The sequence below is a fragment of the Rhodamnia argentea genome, chromosome 2 (assembly GCF_020921035.1).
Source record: "Rhodamnia argentea isolate NSW1041297 chromosome 2, ASM2092103v1, whole genome shotgun sequence".
Classification (NCBI taxonomy): Eukaryota; Viridiplantae; Streptophyta; class Magnoliopsida; order Myrtales; family Myrtaceae; genus Rhodamnia; species Rhodamnia argentea.
The window spans coordinates 24,485,922-24,505,809 of NC_063151.1; the positions used below are offsets into that span (position 1 = coordinate 24,485,922).

General features: G+C 39.7%; 2 protein-coding genes across 3 annotated transcripts; both read left to right on the top strand.

Moving 5' to 3' along the window:
• Positions 1 to 853: 853 nt before the first annotated feature.
• LOC115752733 (ATP synthase subunit epsilon, mitochondrial) lies at positions 854 to 10,113 on the top strand. The gene is made up of 3 exons (XM_048273500.1): positions 854 to 886; positions 6,897 to 7,164; positions 9,844 to 10,113. Exons 1-3 carry the CDS (start codon positions 854 to 856, stop codon positions 9,870 to 9,872), a joined length of 330 nt encoding a protein of 109 aa, XP_048129457.1. The 3' UTR covers positions 9,873 to 10,113.
• Positions 10,114 to 11,276: 1,163 nt separating this feature from the next.
• LOC115752730 (3-isopropylmalate dehydrogenase, chloroplastic-like) lies at positions 11,277 to 17,675 on the top strand. 2 transcript variants are annotated; one of them, XM_030691056.2, is made up of 11 exons: positions 11,277 to 11,568; positions 14,034 to 14,163; positions 14,258 to 14,369; positions 14,640 to 14,715; positions 14,823 to 14,911; positions 15,513 to 15,599; positions 16,106 to 16,222; positions 16,318 to 16,425; positions 16,524 to 16,577; positions 16,662 to 16,814; positions 17,305 to 17,675. In XM_030691056.2, exons 1-11 carry the CDS (start codon positions 11,349 to 11,351, stop codon positions 17,377 to 17,379), a joined length of 1,221 nt encoding a protein of 406 aa, XP_030546916.2. In that variant the 5' UTR covers positions 11,277 to 11,348; the 3' UTR covers positions 17,380 to 17,675. The 2 variants fall into 2 exon arrangements, with proteins under 2 accessions (XP_030546916.2, XP_048130885.1); XM_048274928.1 differs by lacking the exon at positions 11,277 to 11,568 and adding an exon at positions 12,007 to 12,154.
• The last annotated feature ends 2,213 nt before the right edge of the window (positions 17,676 to 19,888 follow it).

Here is a 19,888-nt window from a genome sequence, read left to right on the forward strand (position 1 = left end):
TTAATGCAATCGAGTCCTTCCGTTAATTCCGTCCAACTTGACTAATGGAAAATGCTGATGTGATATTTTAAAATTAATTTCTGTCTCCCATGTGATGCTTTTTATTATTTTCTTTTTTAAATCTTATTTGTTCTTTTTGCTGTTCCTCTTCTTGCGTTGCTTCAACGATCTTGCGAGGTCGGCCCTTCTTTCATGGGGTCACCATTGGAGACTTGGTTTCGTCTCCCGCTTCTGCTGATGATGATGATGATGCTACTGCTATTGCCACCGACAGTTCCTTCGTTTTCTGCGCCTTCCTCTTTCCCATCTCCCCTCCTCCAAATCAAGAAAACAAATAGGACTTCTACTCAAATCTTTTGTCGTCCCAGTGATACCCAAAACCTTCGACGAGACTTGGGTGAACCAACCAAATCCAAAGCCAGATGTTTCCTCCTTCACCAAATCAAAATTGGTCTTGATGATCTTGCTTTTCTCAATATAAACTCTCTCTCTCTCTCTCTCTCTCTCTCTCTCTCTCTCTCTCTCTCTCTCTCTCTAATAACTTCACAGCAACCACTTCTTCTACTCGCTGAATAAACATAATAAATAAGAGATCACGAACTCATTGAAATTGCAGAGCTCACTCTCTTCCTGAGGATTCGAGAAAGATAATGTTAAGCACTTGGAATAATTTTTTCAAAATTCAGCTCTTTTGAAATCAGGTGTATTGAACGTCGTTCTAAAGAAATGGTACAAAAAATAAATAAATAGAACTTAACCCAACGGTGAGGGCACTGCGACTAGGGGCTAGCGACCCTTGCCAACCTTAGGCAAGGTTCGGCAACCCTTGCCTAGGCCTCCGGAGGCGGAGGAGATGATGAAGTGCTGGCGAGGGAGAGAGAAGGAGGTGGTTATGCGATCCAAGGCTTCCATAGCTCGATTTCAACTTCGGCCAAGGGTGACTCTCAACTCACCGAGGTCAAGCTCCTATCGCAAAATTTACGAGGATGATTATGGTTGCTGGACAATCGGCCCTCGCCTGAGGTCCGCGAGGCTCGACGGCCCCGGGTTGGGGCTCAACGACCCCTTCTTGGCGGTGGTGGGGCGGCAGCGGCGTCGGCGGCGAGGATTGCTAAGCCGTTGTCGCTAGTTCAAGTTTTGTTTTGTTTTTTTTCAATTTTTTTACCTTTTTTAAAATTAATTTAAATAAACATTATATTAAAAATCAAATTACGGCCAAAACGACGTCACTTTAACCACATCATCGCCACATCCGAGAGAAAAAATATTAAAAAAAGCCACTTCAACATTCTTCGCTAGCCAAATTGAACGGAATTAATGGAAAGACTCGATTGTACCAATTTAACAAGTTTTAAGACTTGATTACACGTTTTGCAAGTTTTAGGACTCAATTTCATTTTGGTGACGAATTTTAGGACTTATAATGAGCATATCCATTTTTTATTTTCGCTTCTTCCTTGGCCGGTTGCTGGCCATAGGCAAGGATGAGCTCGCTAAGTTTGGCGAGCCGAGTCGGCCTAGGGCGAGCTCGTCGACCTCTAGTGAGACCCGGAGCTCGTCATCCTTGCTTGTGGCCGATCATTGGCTGAGAAAGAAGGACAAAAATAAAAGAAATAAAAAATAAAAAAATGTTAAAAATTCAATTTTTTTGGCTTCAATAAAATCGTGAAATTGAAATCATTTTTTGAATGAGATCAAAACACTGAAAAATATTTTCGGTCACATATCACCAAACATAGAAAAACTTAGGAGTGAGCGGTTTCGGGTTCCCGCAGATTCCACTTGAAACCTACGTAGCGGAACATGTTCCTCATTTATTGAAACCCGAAAGCTACCCTACGTTGGAACCTACCATGCATACGTTAAAACCTAAAACTTACCATATTACGGGTTCCAACATCCTTTCCAGGGTATCCGAGAACCCGCTAATTTTTTTTTCTATTTAGTTATGCAAAATGAGAGTGAATGCAATAACAAAAATGAAAGTTTCTCGTTTCTCAATAGCAACAATCCATAAAAAGAAGAACACGTAAAATAAACTAAAAAATAACAAGTTCAAAACATGTGACATAAAACCTAAATTTTAGAACTTCCGTCAGTCATCAATCTTCCATGAAATTTTTTTCCAAATTCTAACCACCTAAAATCAAATGAAACAACACACATAGTTCATCATTTAATAATAATTTTAAAGTAAAATTACTGTTAACTAAACTAAAATAATTATTTAAGCCTCACAACATATATGCATTCCACTTCAACTCGTAAACTCTATTACCGATAATAATCTCCTCATAAAGACAATCCATATCTAAAAAGAAAAATAGATAAATAAAACATTCACTCATTAAACAGACAAAGGTTTGACAAAAAAAAGATATACATACAAATTACAATACATAAACATATAAACATCACTTACCTAACTCAAACTTTTTTGCGTTCTCGATGCACTATTCGACGTTAATCGGCATACCAACAGCTCTTACTCGAGTGCAAATTAAAGCTTCCATAATTTTAGGAGTCAAAGAACTTCGAAAACCATCAAGCACATTACCCGATGTACTAAATGTCTGAAGCAACAATAGTTTACGGGAATAGACAAAGCATCCCGAGTCATCAAAAATAAGATGTTATATATTGAGCCAATAGTCTTCCACCACACCAATGGTCAAGATCAAGAGCATCTTCATCTTTATATTCAAGATACTAATCAAACTCAAATTTGTTGTCACCGTACACTTTTTTCTTCGGAGCATAAAGGTTTTCTACCACGTTTAGATGTCATACTTGTTGTTACCTTCATTACCATTTGCATTAGAATCACTACTACTAGCACTTAGACTTTGGCCACCAAAATTTTGATTATTTGAAGCAAGAGGTTGCTCATAAAATTCATACAAACGCCAATATGTTCTTCACCTTATCAAATATCTCATTAATTTTCGATTCATCATCATAAAAATTTTCCATAACAGAAACTCACATTATGCGACTTCTTTGTAAGATCCAAGCAACCGCAATCAACACCAGCATATTCACCTTATCTAAACTCCCAAAATATTTGTCAAATTTTTCTATCATTTTCGTAGCTATAACTTAAGCTTAAGAACCAAAACATTCGTTACATCTTTCAAATATTAATACAAAAGAGCTATCCCCTAAAATAATCATTAATGTAACAAATGAACTCCCCGACATCCGTTCGGTGGCTTCATAGAGCTTTGTAGAAACTCGGAAAGAACAATTGCATTTTCCAATCATCATCTTTAGAAAGATTATGACTAAGCTCACTTGCGAAAGACAGATCCTCTTCTTCTATCCTTTCAAAGGTTTTTATGAACTTTTGGCGGTGTTTGACATGAGGTAAACAGAGTTCCATCCGGTGGCAACGTCAAGACGAGCCGAACCCTTGTAAGTGATCCTTTCACTCTAAATGCAAGAGTGAAACGTTTTAGCTCACACGGGAGAACTCCTCACATACTTAACCACATTTCAAACACGTGCGATAGGTGCACCTACCGTAGTCAAGCCATCTCTCACAATCAAGTTTTTAGTGCACCTCATGTGTAAAACATTAACACATAAGATCAATAACCCTTCTCTTGAAAGCTTATCATTTAAATAACCAAGTGCAACATCATTTGAACTAGCATTATCCACGGTAATTGTGAACTCCTTTTTTTTTTTTTACTATTCCCCAATCGTAGATGCATTTCTCCACCATTTTCCTAATCTTCCTACCTCTGTGACTGTCCATTACCACAAATTTGATGATTTTTTGTGCAACTTTTAATTTTCATCAATAAAATGTGCAGTGAGACACAAATAATTCAGGTTTTAAATGGAACTTCATATATCGGTCGTAAGTGCGGTCCTAGAATTACACTTACCAAAGTAAGTTTTCAAACTAGTTCTTTCGCTAAGATACAACTTGATGCAATACCTAGATATTGTAAATCGTGATCTATGTTTGAAGAGATGTTGTAACTCAGTGACATAATCATGAAATCTGACATGCTCAATTAAGGAAAAAAGTTGTTCATCAACTATGATGAACTGAGCAAGCTTTTGCTTGCAATGATCTTGATTCATGTCGATAGGATACTACTATTGCTAGGATCTCCTCTTGCCTCGCCAGCCATGTCTACATTATGCGGGGAAAATAATTTCTACCTCTTAGCTACATTGCGAGGAAACTTCTTGCACGTTGTCAAGTGTTTCCTCATTGTAGAAGTACCATTAAAAACACTGTACTTTAACTTGATCCTGTGATGTCCTACGGCGTCACCGTACTAAGTACGCGGCTCTGTTAATATTCTATTACATATATTATAAGGCGCAAGAGAAAAGTGATACCAAAAAAATCCAACAAGTCGAAATATGATCATCATTCATAAAGATGCATTGCCTAAGAAGGTATGGCCTTATAAGGTTCACTACTTGTACATATCAAAATTAAGTACACACCACAAAACATAGACACCCCATTATTTATATATATATATATATATATATATATATATATATATATGTAACATGAGTTTTACCATTTACATACATAACGGGTTCAAAAGGTCACCGAGACGTTGGGACTGCTACATCACAACTATCACCATACTACCATACTTAATAGCATCACCCATATCAAGCTTCCACGGCTCGTTAAAAAGTATCTTCCATGCCTCCGACACCAAAAACTTGCTAGTACGCCCCAAGACATCAAGTCTTCTTGTCTATGATTTTTGCAGGCTAAAGAACACTAAAAGTGCCAAAACTTGTGTACGACGCTCGCTTTAGTGCCAAAACTTTCAAAATGATCACTTAAGTGCCAACTTTTTTAAAAAACGATCACTTAAGTGCCAACTTCTTATAAAAACAATCACTTCAATGCCAACTCCAATTTTAGCCGACGTGGCTTACCGGAAATCCAACACGCGCTTTTTTTATTAATATTTGAGCTAACGTGGCGCGGTGGAGTTGACACTAAGGTAACCGTTTTTTTTAAAAATTGACACTTAAATGATTGTTTTTAAAAAAAGTTCGGGCTTAAGTGATTGTTTTGAAAGTTTTGGCACCGAAATGATCGTTTTTCAAATATTTTGGCACTTAAGTGAACGTTTTGAAAGTTTTGACACTAAAATGAGCGCCGTACACAAGTTTTGGCACTTGTAGTGTACTTAAGCCGATTTTTGCATAATGATTCCAACAATCGGATGTATATTTCTTATCACGAGGAGGAAGACGAGAATCGAGTACTTTGTTTGTCGCACTCACTATTGTGAATGGCTCTTCTTCACCTTCATCTTTCGACAATTTCAATTTTGTGTTTAGAGACATATCCTCACATCCCTCCACCAACATTGACATGTTATCTTGATACATCAATTTCACACATATACAACAATAATAGAATATACTTAGAGATTGCAAAATAAAGATCAAACATTTATAAAATAGCAAAACAAACTTCCGTACATAACCATTCAAACATTTAGTTATAGGGTCGAAGTAAAACCCGAATCTCTCATTTCTCCCTTATCTCCGTTGTTGTGTTCTTTACATTATTAATGATATGCACATGAACGTAAAGTTTATGGTCACGGCTATACAATGATTGCTGTTGAGTTGACGCTTCGCTTCTTTTGGATAGAACCCCATTGCTAGTTTTTCTTCTTCTTTGGAAGTCAAAATGAAAAGAACAGATTAGTGTTGTGATCAATTATGGTAAAAGCAAAACGGAACCCACATGAATTTTTCCCACCTTTTCTGTCTCCTAACTTGATGTGATCTTAATGAACCAGTTGCATAACTGTGGCTTTTTCGAGGGGATTGACAACGAAGTTCTAGGACATGCCAAGGATGTTATTAAGAAGCTGAGAGAGGCGATAGATTATGGTTAAACACATGCTTGAATCCATGTGTCGGATATGATAATATCATATATCATTCAATTGTGCCTTTGGGCATTTTGTCGAACAGATTATGGTCTGACACATGCTTTGAACAGGGAAGGTTGAACTTCAGTTTCAACTACAATCAAAATAGCGCGTTGACATTACATGATTTATAGACGATGATGAAGTTGCGATGGATGGTCGCCGGTGGACAAGAGGTCGTGAGGTCGTGCGACTGGCGAAGGTGAGAACTGGTGATCTCAGGGAGAAAAGGAGAGAGCTTTGACGGAGAGGAATGGTCGCCGGTGATGGAGCTGGTGGACGGGAGGTCGCACGTTAGCAATTAACGGTCGCCGATGGACAGGAGGTCGTGCAATTGGCGAAGGCGAAAACTGGCAATCTCGAAGAGGAAAGGTGAAAACTGGAAAAGGAGAGAACTTTGCCAGAGAGAGATGGTCGCCAATGATGAAGCCAATGGACGGCAGGGGCCATGTGCTGGCGATCTCGGAAGGAAAGCAGGAGAAGGTAGAATTCTCAAAACGAATGGAACTCTACTATCAAGTCTAGTCTACATGTTTTATGTTATGGTTTTCCCAATTTCGATTCGAACCAATCAAAAAATGGCGGTTCCTGGGAAATTAGAACCCAAAGTTGGGCCCTTCCTCGTCAGAACCTAAAATCGAACCGAAAACTGGTGGTTCAATTTTTCAGTTCTCGATTCTATCCTTAAATCATGCTCTCCCCTAAAAAAATTGATCATTTTTCTGAAAAATAACTTCTCAAAAAGTATTTTTTTTATTATGGAGTTTTTTTCGAACCAAACACTCCTTATATTATTGAAAACGCAATTTTTGGGCCATGATAGTTGGTAGCCCATGGATATCGTGCGGAAATTGGGGCCCGCATGGGGAAGTCCATCCCCTTTCGTCGGCCCACATAATTCATCATTAATCACCAGACGGCCTTAGCGTTAACCGCAGGTCAGAGACACAGAGAGAGGCGATCGTTTCCACTTCTTCTTCTTCGTCTGTCCATTGCTCCTTCCACACAGAGACTGTGGTAGAGAGAGAAAGTAGAGAGGGAGTCAAGATGAGCGCCCCAATGCCATTCTGGAGAGCAGCTGGGATGACTTACGTAACGTACTCCAACATCTGCGCCAATCTGGTGAGGAACTGCCTCAAGGAGCCTCACAAGTCCGAAGCCATCAGTCGCGAGAAGGTCCACTTCGCCCTCTCCACCTGGAAGGACGGCAAGGCCGAGAAGCCTGGTATTTCGACGCTTGGTTCTCCAGTGTCTGCATTCGATCGCTCTCTTATCGTCGGTTATGTCATCGCCGTTTGCTGTCTGTTGATGATTTCGAATTGTGCAAATAGGGTTTCGGTCGATCTGATTTCGTAGTCAGTTGTGCCGTTAATGCTCGTGTGGTTAACCCATCGAATCAATTGTTTAGAATTTGAACTGATGAAATTTCCAACTGCTAGCGGCAGCTCGTTTGGGTAATGCTTGAGTAGATCTTGTTAGTCCATTTGCATGCCTAGCTTTTATTATTGTGGCACTTGGTTCGAAATCTCACATTTTGGTATGCTATGGTGGAGACATGCTTGTGGATGTACTTGCATCAATTGAAATACTTGATACTTCGTATTGTAGATGAGCTAAATTTTGGTTCTTTAGGATACTTATGCGGTGCCTTGTAGTGCATTTCCCTTTACCTATATAAAGAAAGATCCTTGCATGAGAAAATGACACATTCCCTTGATTTCCGCATCTATTGAAGCGCAAAAACTGTCACAAAGATGTAATTAGCGCTGTGGAAAGTTATATACATATTTACCTTTACCAAAAAAAAAAAAAACTGTCACAAAGAGCTGGAGAATCTGCTTCAGTGTCTAGAGTAATAAGCTTCTGATCCCTTTCAATCAGCATTAGTAGGAACCTCTGTGTGCACAATCTATTCTCCCTTTATATCGGATCTATCCTTATGTTGTCCTTAGAAATTTTCGTAAGTTTAATTTTGTTGGAGAGAGAGAGTTGCCTGCTCATTTTCGGTATGTCGCTATCCGTTTGTACAAGGATTTAGGAGTCTCTTTTATCTTTCATTGAAGGTAATGGTGGCAGGTTAGTAGAGCTTGCGAATTACTTCATCTTTGGGATATCTAGTTGTTCCTTGTGTTCTGTCCTCGGTATTTGGAAATGTGAGTTTCCCACTTTTTATCCCCTTTCCAAGGAGTCGCTCTTGTGTTCTCTCCCTTAGGTGGATCAGCCTCGCTCTCTTTAGGTTAGGTGATATATTCCTAAATGTAATTCTTGTTGACAAAGGCCCTATGATTTTCTGCATTGTGTTGCACTTGCTCCCTGAGATAGGGTTCTCAGGACAGGATTGGTTCTGCATTTAGATTTTGAGCATTGTATCCAAAAAATCCCTAAGTAGGGATTTGGACGCCTGATATTTTCTGCTGCTTGCCCTTTGCATTTGTGTGACCATTCATCATTGACTCATGGCGTCATTCTGTTTTTAATATTGTTGCGTGTGAAACATTAACAACATGATCCACTCTCCCCTTATATTTGCTTGTTCATGTTACTTGATATTTTCACCTGCTTTATGCTTAACTTTCTGAATGAATGGAGGACAATCATCAGTCTCCCCCTCCGACAACCCACAAACCGATACATAATGAAAAAAGTTTGTGCTCAATGGACCTATTACTGAGCTGCTAATCTTCTGTTTTCCCAGTCATGCTACATGTAAACTGAGCATATCAGATGAATGACGGCAGTGCAAGGAGAATATACTCAGTATTTTTAATTTAACCAAATATTTTTGGAAGGTTAATTTATACGAGTGTTCACCAGTAAATAGGGCTTTGTTAGTTGATGATACATTTTCATTCTCGGGTTTAATGCATGCAGGTGATTTGGGTGTCTCGCATGCTTTGTGTTGAGACCTGGTTCGTGACTGGGTACTTTTTATAGTGAGTGCCCGAAGGTGTAGGATGGGTAGCAATAAGAATACCTGTATCGATGGTGAAGTTCAGGAAATTTATTCCCACAAATTGGCAACCTTTAGTTTCTGGTGATATCCATCGGCATTTTGAACCTACCTTAATGTCGCTTAGAGGATTGAGTACCATGGTTGTCTCCTTTGAGTTTCAGTGCATGTGAATTCCGTTTATTGTGCCAATTCCTATGCATGAAAAGTTCTAACTTAGGACAGTACATAACATCATCTGTGGACATTTAATTCTACAAATACCGTATAATGAACTGGCTTCTGTCCATCTTAAGACAGATGTATAAATATATTTTGTGCTCTTTTGAGTTGAGAAGCTGTGTACCAATTGTTCCCACTGATTGTTGAGTTTCAAGTGCATGCCTTTTGCCTGTTGACTTAACACTTTTTGAAGACAGGTTTTTGATTGCGTAGCCATGTCAAAGAGATGTCTGCATAGGAAATGCTAGGGCAGTAGTGCCATATAGTGGTGCTGACTGAACCTTCTCAGTGTAACTAAGCGTGTCTATTGATTCTTTGGGTATTATCGCATGGGTTGGTCAACATGTTCCATAAGTTGTATCATTTGCGATTGGGATCTGGGATTGGTGCTGCCCTGTACGAGTCGATTTGTCATCACTCATTTGAAAATGATGTTTTTAGTATTTCTTTCTTTGGTTGGCCTTTCCTAATTATATTTGGCTTGGATAATGATGGAGGTCTCTTTGACTTATTCTTGGACTGCTCAGATTCCATAGAACTTTGTCACCTATACTTCTGGTGCTTCTTTTCTGTGTTGGCTTAGATGATATGGTTGAAAAGCTTCATAGGATAGTTGATGCACTTTTACTTATTTAATACTGGACATGTGCCCATGTCTGAGCCAGCGACAGAATTTATCAAGTTTGAGTTGGTCTTGGTAACCAGCCTAATGATCACTTCTTTTTTTGCCAGTTATTCGTTCGGATATGCCGGAAGACTGACAGCAATGACAGAGGATCAATAAAATGCTGGAAAGGGGATGTGAATGTCTGCTGAAGCTGATGTTCTTTCAATGGAGTGGGCATTTTGTTGTTGATCCGTGATGACTACACCTTATGAGACTCATTCTTGATTTCTCATGTACCCGCCGGTGTTTGAGTTGAAATAATGGTACTCTTGCCATATGCAGAATGTACTGCTCAAATGATGCGTTGAAACTCATGTCGAGCTACTTTTGGGTTACGCTTGTTGCTTTTCACGTGGCATTGATTGAAGCTTATGCTTTACGCATACTAGCAACGTGATAAACATTTTTTGTTGATATTCCAATATGTCAATAACCCTTCGGCCCCCATACCTATCCTTTGTAGGAACTATGGGTGTCGTCCGCCTATCCCTATCCTTTGTATGAACTATCGGTATCGTCTGCCTTTTAGGTGATGCTGCCGGATGCGGTTCCATTCAACCACTGCAAATATAGGTTGGACAGGTTACAAACCAAAGATTGCCACAAATAAAAACAAGGTATGACCAAAGCATGCCTAAATTCCACGGGCTCCATCTATCTATGTGCACTATTAAGCTAGTCGTAACGTAGCTCGGGTCCACTTGTGTCAATTCAAATTATCCAGCAAAGGACCACCTACGTATCTTGATTAATGAAAAATTGTTTCTTTTCTCTGTTATTCGTTGTCTGAACAGCAAAGATTGCCTCCGTGAATGTCGTCCTTCTTCGTCCTATTACTTTTACGACTAAATAAGGTGGATGATATCTTCGGATAATTAATCACGAATCTTCAGATCATATTGGAGAACTAGTGAAGTGTAAATAAAGAAATGGGAAAATAACAACGTTTTTATATCAATAACGGTACTCGAAACAAAGGAGAGAGGACTCAAAAGAATACACGATCGGAGATGTGCTTTGTTGCGAAAGAAACGAAAGAGATAAGACTCTGGTAGCGGTTGGTTTGGCTTTAAAAATGAGTTTTTGGACCTTTAACCTAAAGGGTTTTTGGGAAAATACAAATTGGACTCGATAAAAAACCCTTTGTAAAATAACTTCGATTTAAATATTGTTTGGCAAAATTCTTCTTCCAAAGGACTTTGATTGTGTTTTTTACTATTTCCTTATTTAAAAAAAATTTAAACACTTCGCTGGATGGCAAAGGGCTCATGCTGCCAGTCATCGTTTGAGGTCACACGACCACGGGTAATCCCTGATGACTCTAGATGAGGGTCGCGCGATCCTGATGAGGATCGGCCAGGGTTTGCCGGCCGCACTCCATGCGGAGAAGATAAACAGTAAAAATAAGGGCGAAATTGGAAAATGAAAAAACTTAGTGAAGGTAATCCTAGAAATAGCCTGTCACAAATGCGAAAAAAAATTGCCAACCAAGGCCCTTATATTTTTCCAAACGCGGCCGTGACCCTCTTTAATCAATCAGAAAAGTCTGCAATCTCTCTATCTCGGACTGATGGCTTCTCTGCAACTGAATTTCAAATCCCTCAGAGCCCCATTTCGCCACCACAACGCTGCAATCCCCAAGCAATGCCCTCCTAAAGTGGGCAGGATCAGGTGCGGCGCGAGCACACCCACCAGACGCTACTCCATTACTCTCCTTCCCGGCGATGGCATCGGCCCCGAAGTCATCTCCGTCGCCAAAGGCGTCCTTAGCCTCGCTGGTTCACTTGAAGGTCCCCTTTTTCCCTTCGACTTCTGTTCGCTGTTTCTTGTGTTTTTGGAACGCCCTTCTGTTTTTGCTCGCCGTTTGCTTGAAGCTCATTGAGCTCTGAAGGTTGTATTATGTTGAAGTTCCCTCCTTTTATGGTCCCAGATCCGTAGTGCATGAGTTCTGAGCACTGTCAAGTGACTATGAGATCAAGCGGGATGAATTGACTAAATTGGATTTTAGCTGGACGGCCGGTGAACTCTCCTATGCTGGGAGACTACAGCTAATAAAATCTGTTGTTTACAGTTTGGTGACCATTTGGTGCCAATTTTTTTTTCTTTTCTTTTGCGTAAGAGAGTTATTAGAGCAGTGGAGAAATGTCTATTTTTTCTCGGGAGAGGTAAGCAGGATGCTCGTCGTGGCTCTAGAGTTACTTGGGGCTTTGTATGCCTTCCTAAGCAGTCCTTGTATTAGGAGATGCCTGTAAAGATTATTGAGGGCTGGTTCTCTTTTGGGTTGCCTCGATTTATCACTATCCTTTGACAAGGAGTAGCATCTGGTGTGTTTCAGCTTCTGCTGACTGCATTTTTGCTTGAAGAAAGCTTTTGAAGGTCAAATCTTACATTAAACCTGTCATTTAAAAATGTTATTGGACGTGAGAAATCCACATATTTATGGGTAGATGATTGGCATCCTCATGGAATTCTTTTGGATATTATGGGAGACTTTTAGATGGTTGCAGTCTACCTGTTACTGTTACGGTTTCAGATGTTATCTTAAACTCTGATTGGTACTGCCCTCATGCCAGATCAGATGAGTTGGTGGCTACTCAAGCTGCCCTCTGAGGGACTATTTCCCCAAACTCTTGAGTGGATGACAAAGTTCTTTGCACTACTTCTTCTACTGTTGTATTGAATTTTTTATTTCTTAGGAAATTGTTAGGATTAGAGGACCAAAAGTGGGTTGGCAACGATTAATTTGGTTCTCTCCAAATGGTCCTTGATTTGGTTTCATACCTTGGTTAGCCATTTTATAAAGGCTGCCATGAACTCCTGCCCTGCCATTGTGTCTCTTCTCAATGGAAGGATTCTTGTGCACATCTCTTCCTTCTGTGTAATCACTCTGCTCAGATCTGGAGAAGGGTACTTTTCTTATGCCTTAATGATAGAAATCCTGGGAATTGGGATATTGAGTTTGATTGGATCAAGATGAGTGCTGAGGGTTGTAGTTTTAAGGCTATCCTTGTAAAACCTGCCTGGAAGCCTGCCTTTGTCATGTATGGAGAGCTAGGATTGAGCAAATGCATTCACATTCTCCCCCAAATGTTGATCATTTGTTTAAGTTGATTAAATTTGCAGTCAAATGCAGCTTGGAAGGGAAATGTTCTCTTAGGCATAAGGTGGCTTTAGCTCAGGCTTTACAGCTTTGTCTGAATTGGAATATCCATTTCGATAAGCACTATTAAGCACAGATGAGTGCTGCTTTGGTTGTATAGCTTTATGATGTCATTGTTGTTGTTTTATGTTTTGCAGTTAAGTTCTGCTATGTTGCTGGCTTAGACTGGTGCTTTTGCTTTGATGAGGGATTGTTTATTTCAAATTGACGAATGGGATCTACCCCATTCATCAAATTGAAATGAAAAGTTAACTTACCAATTAGAAAAAAGAATTGAACGTTAGCAATGTCGAGGGAAATGCTGTTAGCTGAATGTGAAATTCATCCTCACTTCCATGAGGTGTGAAAACTAATTTAATTTTGCTTTTTTTTTCTCGATCTCAAATTGGTATCCCGATTAATTAGAAGATTGCTGCTAGTAAGGAAACAATAACCTTGAGAAATATCAAAAATTTGAATGCTTAGTACTACTGTGATTTCCTCTTGTATCATATTTGGTTGATTGAAACTAATTGAGCACCAGTCAGTTATGCCAAAGTTCAATCCTTTATGTGTGTATTCAAATTTTTTTCATCAGGGTACTGGTACTTGTATGTTAAGTATCGTGTAGTCTCGCGTCCCATTGAAGTGTGGCTCTCAGTCAAGTCTAAGAGCTTGTTGCTTGGTGAAATTGGTCAAATTAGCATTGAGGAATGTCAAATTAGAGAACTGTTCAACCAAAGTTCATCTCTACTTCCATAAAAGAGCTGAAAAGAACAAATAGTCTAACTCCTTTTATTTGAAGATTACTAATTGAAAGACTACAATTTCATAAATATTAGGAAGAGGAGGTATTGCTGCTGCTGGATGATAGTTCCCTATTGTCTAAGAAATATGTGTTCTTGAGATTAAATCAATTCTTAAAAGCACTGCTAGACTTGAATTATCAGATTTACTGCTAAACCATAGCGTTACTTTGATCTCCCCCCTCAATTTTCCACTTCACTTTCATTCTTATTGATTTTTTAATTCTTTCGCCCCAAATGTGGATTGTGCAAATATTATTAGTTCGATCATGGGAATGATTTCTTCAGTGTTTTGTGTACTATCTCTTAGGTATTGAATTTGGTTTCGAAGAGATGCCTATGGGAGGAGCTGCTTTGGATTTGACTGGAGTCCCATTGCCAGATGAGACACTTGCCACGGCTCGGCAATCTGATGCAGTTCTTCTCGGTGCAATTGGAGGGTAATTTTCTTCCATGCAATCTTTCCCTCTTACATAGATTATTTAGGTGCCTTTTGTCATATATCTTTTTTGTTTTCTTTTTCATTATACTAAGGTATAAGTGGGACAATAACGAAAAACATTTGAAGCCAGAAACTGGGCTGCTTCAATTAAGAGAAGGTCTTAAAGTATTTGCAAACTTACGGCCAGCTACTGTATTACCTCAGGTTGTTTTTAACCACTTTCTTAATTGCCTGAGTTCATGCATTTTTTATTCATGATTTATGGACTAAATATTACATGGCTAGCTGCCTTTGTTTCTTTTATGGGGCATTGGATAGCTTGTATTTGGTTAGTTTGCTATGCTTCTTATTTTAGTGATAATTCTTGCTTGACTACATTTGACTAATTTGTATACTGATGTATGCACATGTTCTAGTATTACCTTAATTGCTGAAGAGATAGTCTCACTCTTTCATATGGATCTTCCTTCCCAGTTAGTTGATGCTTCAACTTTGAAGAAAGAGGTCGCTGAAGGTGTTGACCTAATGGTTGTAAGGGAGCTCACAGGCGGTTAGTTTCCAATATTTATTTGTTCTTTCATTCTTGAATTTTGTCAGTATGATGTTGATGATTTTTGTGTGTGTGTGTGTGTGTGTGTGTGTGTTTTGTATGAACAGGAATATACTTCGGGAAACCAAGGGGTTTTAGTTCCAATCAAAATGGTGAGGAGATTGGTTTCAATACTGAAGTATATGCAACAAGTGAGGTAACTTTTGTTTCTTGTGCTGTCACAACTGAGAACATAATCAAATCATTTTCTACTTCATTGGGGTTTCTTTTCCTCAACCTATAAGCCATTACACCTCCCGATAATCTCCTTGTATCACTCATTAACTTGATAAAGTTTTAGTCAGCACAATTCTGTCAATCATATGCATTATTGTAGATATGCACTGAAATTCTCCTCCCTCCATCAATTGTCAATGTTTCAATCTTCTTTGTTTATAGGATTTTCATTATTATACCCTACCACTTCTTTATTGTATGTAAACTTATTGGGCAATGTTTTTTCTTTGTCGGACTGTTCTTGTGTGGATTGGGAAGCTAGCATATTTATTCTCTGTTGATACTGGATCCTGGTAGATATAGATCTTTAATAGAGTAGATGTAGCAGAATAGTGACATAGAAGGCTCTGAAGTTATCCTTGGCTTTTTTTTTTTTTTCCTTTTCCCAATATTTCGGGAGCATGCTTCCCTTTTCCTCCTTCCTGACTTAGACTTGGTCCTGAGATATTTTAATTCTTGTTCTTTTCAAGTTCCAGATATTTGATAAACATGATAACTTAAGCAACAAATTTTCATGGCAGATTGATCGCATTGCTCGAGTTGCTTTTGAGACTGCCCGAAAGAGGCATGGAAAGCTTTGCTCCGTTGACAAAGCTAACGTGTTGGAGGTAGGAAATTTTGTTGAGCTCTTTGCAAGGATAGTTTTTATATTCTTGCACGAATGCTGGCATTTCTATACTTAAAATTAAGGGACTTGGAAGTCTTGAAGATGTTTAATTGATTCAATCATTCAGGTGTTGTCCTGTCGTGAAATTCATGCTTTTGAAATAGTAACCTATCTGCAAGGTGCAATCCTATACATAGATTATTGTTGCTTCAATGTCAATTTTTGTCCAAGTTGTGGAACTCTAGACGCAATCATATGACCTCGAAACAGGAAGCAGAATTTGTCTCTCTAAAAGTCACGTTCTCTCTCTCTCTCTCTCTTGTTTTCCTTCTTTCTCTCTTCCTTTCCGTTTCTCTTTTTTCTTTCCTTTTTGATAGGCCAGATGTTGACTGTCCCAAGCATATACTGACTAATGTCCCATCAGCTTCCTGTGTTAGGTCATTACTAGATTATTATGCATAAAATTGAAAGAGTAGTTTGAACTCATTCTTTCATTTGAGTGGTTAGGCATCAATGCTTTGGCGGAGAAGAGTCACAGCCATTGCCCTCGAATATCCGGATGTAGAACTAACCCATATGTACGTAGACAATGCTGCGATGCAGCTCGTTCGTAATCCAAAGCAGGTATTCTCTGTATGAATATTATTTCTTGTCTTCATTAGAAGACACCAATTTGCGATTGTGAGACCAGTAATCATAATAATTCATGATTTATGCAGTTTGATACAATTGTAACAAACAACATATTTGGTGATATATTGTCTGATGAGGCTTCGATGATTACTGGAAGTATTGGGATGCTTCCATCAGCAAGTCTTGCTGCGAAGGTAAGAAGCTTGTTGATTGTTTTTGGTTGCCACTTTCGTTAAAAGGTCTACTTTTGGACCGACTTTTTAAGTTCAAAGCTTCATTTTTGTTGACACAGGGACCTGGACTTTTTGAACCTATTCACGGGTCTGCTCCCGATATTGCTGGACAGGTTAAGTTTGACAATATGAAAATGTTTTTCAATGCAAAACAAAGAATAGTATGTACTTATTCTGTTCTCTAATATGTTGTACAGGATAAGGCAAACCCATTGGCGACTGTGTTAAGTGCTGCTATGCTTTTGAAGTATGGATTAGGGGAGAAAGATGCAGCAGAGCGTATAGAAGCTGCTGTTCTCGATACTCTTAGTAGAGGCTTCCGGACCGGTGACATATATTCTGACGGCAATGTATGTGCATTTCTTTCGTTTCTGCTGTATGCAAGTTGCTTCTCTCCTGGTGACTTACTTGAAAATTCATTGACTTCATTCTTGATTGATTTTATACTTGGTGAATTCTTTCGAGTTGTCAACTGAATCCATGGCATGCAAAAGTGTGTGCCCTACAATTTTTTTTTCCCTCCTAGGGGAGAAAAGAACACTGACTGAAACTGGGAGAATGGATTCAATAAGCTCTCTCTCATGTCTTCCAATAACCATATTAGATCTGACGGGCCTTATTTCCTGGCTTGAGTGGAAAGAGTCGGTTATAAAATTTGAATTAGCGTATAGAAGTTCTCAGACCTTTTTGGGTAATGGCTATAGAATTTGATGGCTGTGCCTTTCCTGTATGCTCTTTGCCTACTGGACACTTTCCTTTCAGAATAGATGAATATGCAAGCATTATTTACTGTGGTGACTTGATTAGTTGACTAGTCTTGTCTACTGCTCGCATATGCAGACATTGGTTGGATGCAAACAAATGGGTGAAGAGGTACTGAAGTCGGTGGAATCTGAAGTTCTGGCCACAGTATGACTAGGAGTGTTTCCAATTACAAGGATAGCAAAGGTTGTAACGAGAGGACTGAGTTGCCACTCTGAAAGATCAGCTAGACATCATCCAGAGATCTACTTGGTTACGGCATCGGCTATGTCATCATTTTCATATTGAGCCCCTTATATCCAATCAGTTCACCATTTCATGGTGATGTTGGTATCATTCACGTCGTGAGGAGAATCCATCCATTTACAGGCATTGTCAATTTGTAACTCATAAACTAGATAGACTAATTTGAAATGACTGACAATGCGAGATTCTCGTTCCTTCTGTTTGTTGCCGAATCTTCTCTGGGCAGAGCAAGCAAATAGCAGATGAATGAACATGAGACTGGAGATGGTAGGATGATTGACGAAACTCAAAAAGACAGGAGCATGAGCATGCATGTTCATTATTAGACACGAGTAATGCTAGGTATGGTAGTGTAGAGGTGGCCGGTTTGGCCGAACCGCCAGTTCCGGTTCCGGTTTTGGTTCGGAACCACCGGTTCCCGAGCCCAATGGCTCTTTCTCCCGTGCCTCCCTTTTTTTAAAAAAAAATAAAAGGTCGGACCAGTGGGCCTGGTCAACGGGCCGGTTCCGGGCCCATTTGGCCATGTCTATGGTAGTGGTGGTATACTAAGACAGACAATCCACCAATTTGGATTCCCCAAATGGGCTTGGATGGACTGTGTTGCAAATCCACCACCTTATGCCATCTACTTTGTGAATCAAGTATTCATCTCAAAGTTCCCAGTCTCTTAACTCTTTGTATCAATGAGCTAGCACCCATTATGTCGTTGGCCTTGAGGGAAATCTAGACAATTCTCTGCTTCCGCTCTTTAAGCATGATATGAATTCTTTTATCTGAAGGTATCCAAACTTTAAGAAAAAAAAAGAAGAAGAAAAAGAACGAGCGTCATCAAACTTGTCATGGAGCATGGAAGTATGCCTACGGTTTATTTTCAAGAATAACTGCTGCTTCACAGGAAATTGTTTGTTCTTTTAGTTGTTATTTTGCATATGATACTTACTGACTCGGATATGTTTGAAATACATTATACTATCTCTTGATTGCAACTGAAAATCATGTCTTCATCCGAAGCCTATGATCTAAAGAAGCCTACTCCTATCGTACCGCATTTTTTGACGGGTGACATTCAGCATTACTGTTCTGGCTCCAAGTACGGAGCAATCCGCACTCCAGGTAACCTATCTTTAGCATGGCAGCTTGTAAGCTTCGGCAATCAAGAACCTTCATCTGATGTCGGTGCCAGCTCCGCCCTAGGTTTCGGCGAAAGACCTTTCACAAGCATCTCCTCGAGCCATATCTATCATACTTTTTGTCCACCAAAGCGTCGATCAAGGCATTGTATGCGGATTGATCAGGGCTAGCTCCTAGTTCTTCCGTCTTATTCCGTATCATTAAGACAGGCCAGAGAAATCCCCACCTCCCAAACTTCCTCATGAGTGCAGTAGTGCAAAGTGTCATACAGTGGTGCTGACTGAACCTTCTCGGTCGACACTTTCCATAATTTGTATCATTCACGATCGCAGTCCGGGATTGCTGCTGCCCTGGATGAGTCGATTTGTCATCTCTCATTTGAAGATGATGTTTTTAGTAGTCATTACTTGTGTTTCTGTGTTCGTTTATTAGTAGAATGGATGAAATGCTTCCTATAGGATAGTTGCTGCACTTTTACTTATTCAAGACTGGACATGTGCCCATGTCCGAGCTGAGGTACGACAGAATTGATCAAGTTTTGAGGTGCTCTTGGTAACCGACCTGACGAAGTACTTCTGTTTTTGCCGGTAATTCGTTCGGATACACCGGAAGGGCGATAGCAATCACATGGGAACAGTAAATGCTGGAGAAGGGAGGGGATGGGAATGTCCGCTGAAGCTGATGTTCTTTCAGTGGAGTGGGCATCTTGTCGTTGATCTATGATGACTACACCTTGACGAGACTGATTCTGGATTTCTCATCTACTCATGGATGATCGAGTCCAAATAACGGTACTCTTGCCATATGCAGAATGTACTGCTCAACCGATGCAACAGAAACTCATGTCGAGCTACATTTGGGTTAACCTTGTTGCTTTTCACGCGGCGTCAATCGAAGCTTGTTGCTTTTGCGCCTACTGGCAAGAATATGATGAACATTTTTTGTTGACGGACCGATATGTCGATCACGGGTCGGCCCCCAACCCCATTCTTTGGATGAACTATCATTCACCTTTTAGGTGACACTGCCGAAATAAGGTTCCAACCACTGCAAATATAGGTTTGGACAGGTAACAAACCAAAGACTGATTGACGCAAATAAAAACAAGGCATGACCAAAGCATATGCCTAAGCTGGACATTGTCACTTAGCTCGCGTCCACTTATGTCGATGCAAATTATCCGGCAAGGACCACCTTCGTATCTTTGGTTAATAAAAAAGACTGTTGCTTTCCTGTTATTCTTTGTCTGAACGGCGGATACTGCTTTCTACAAATGGTCATCATT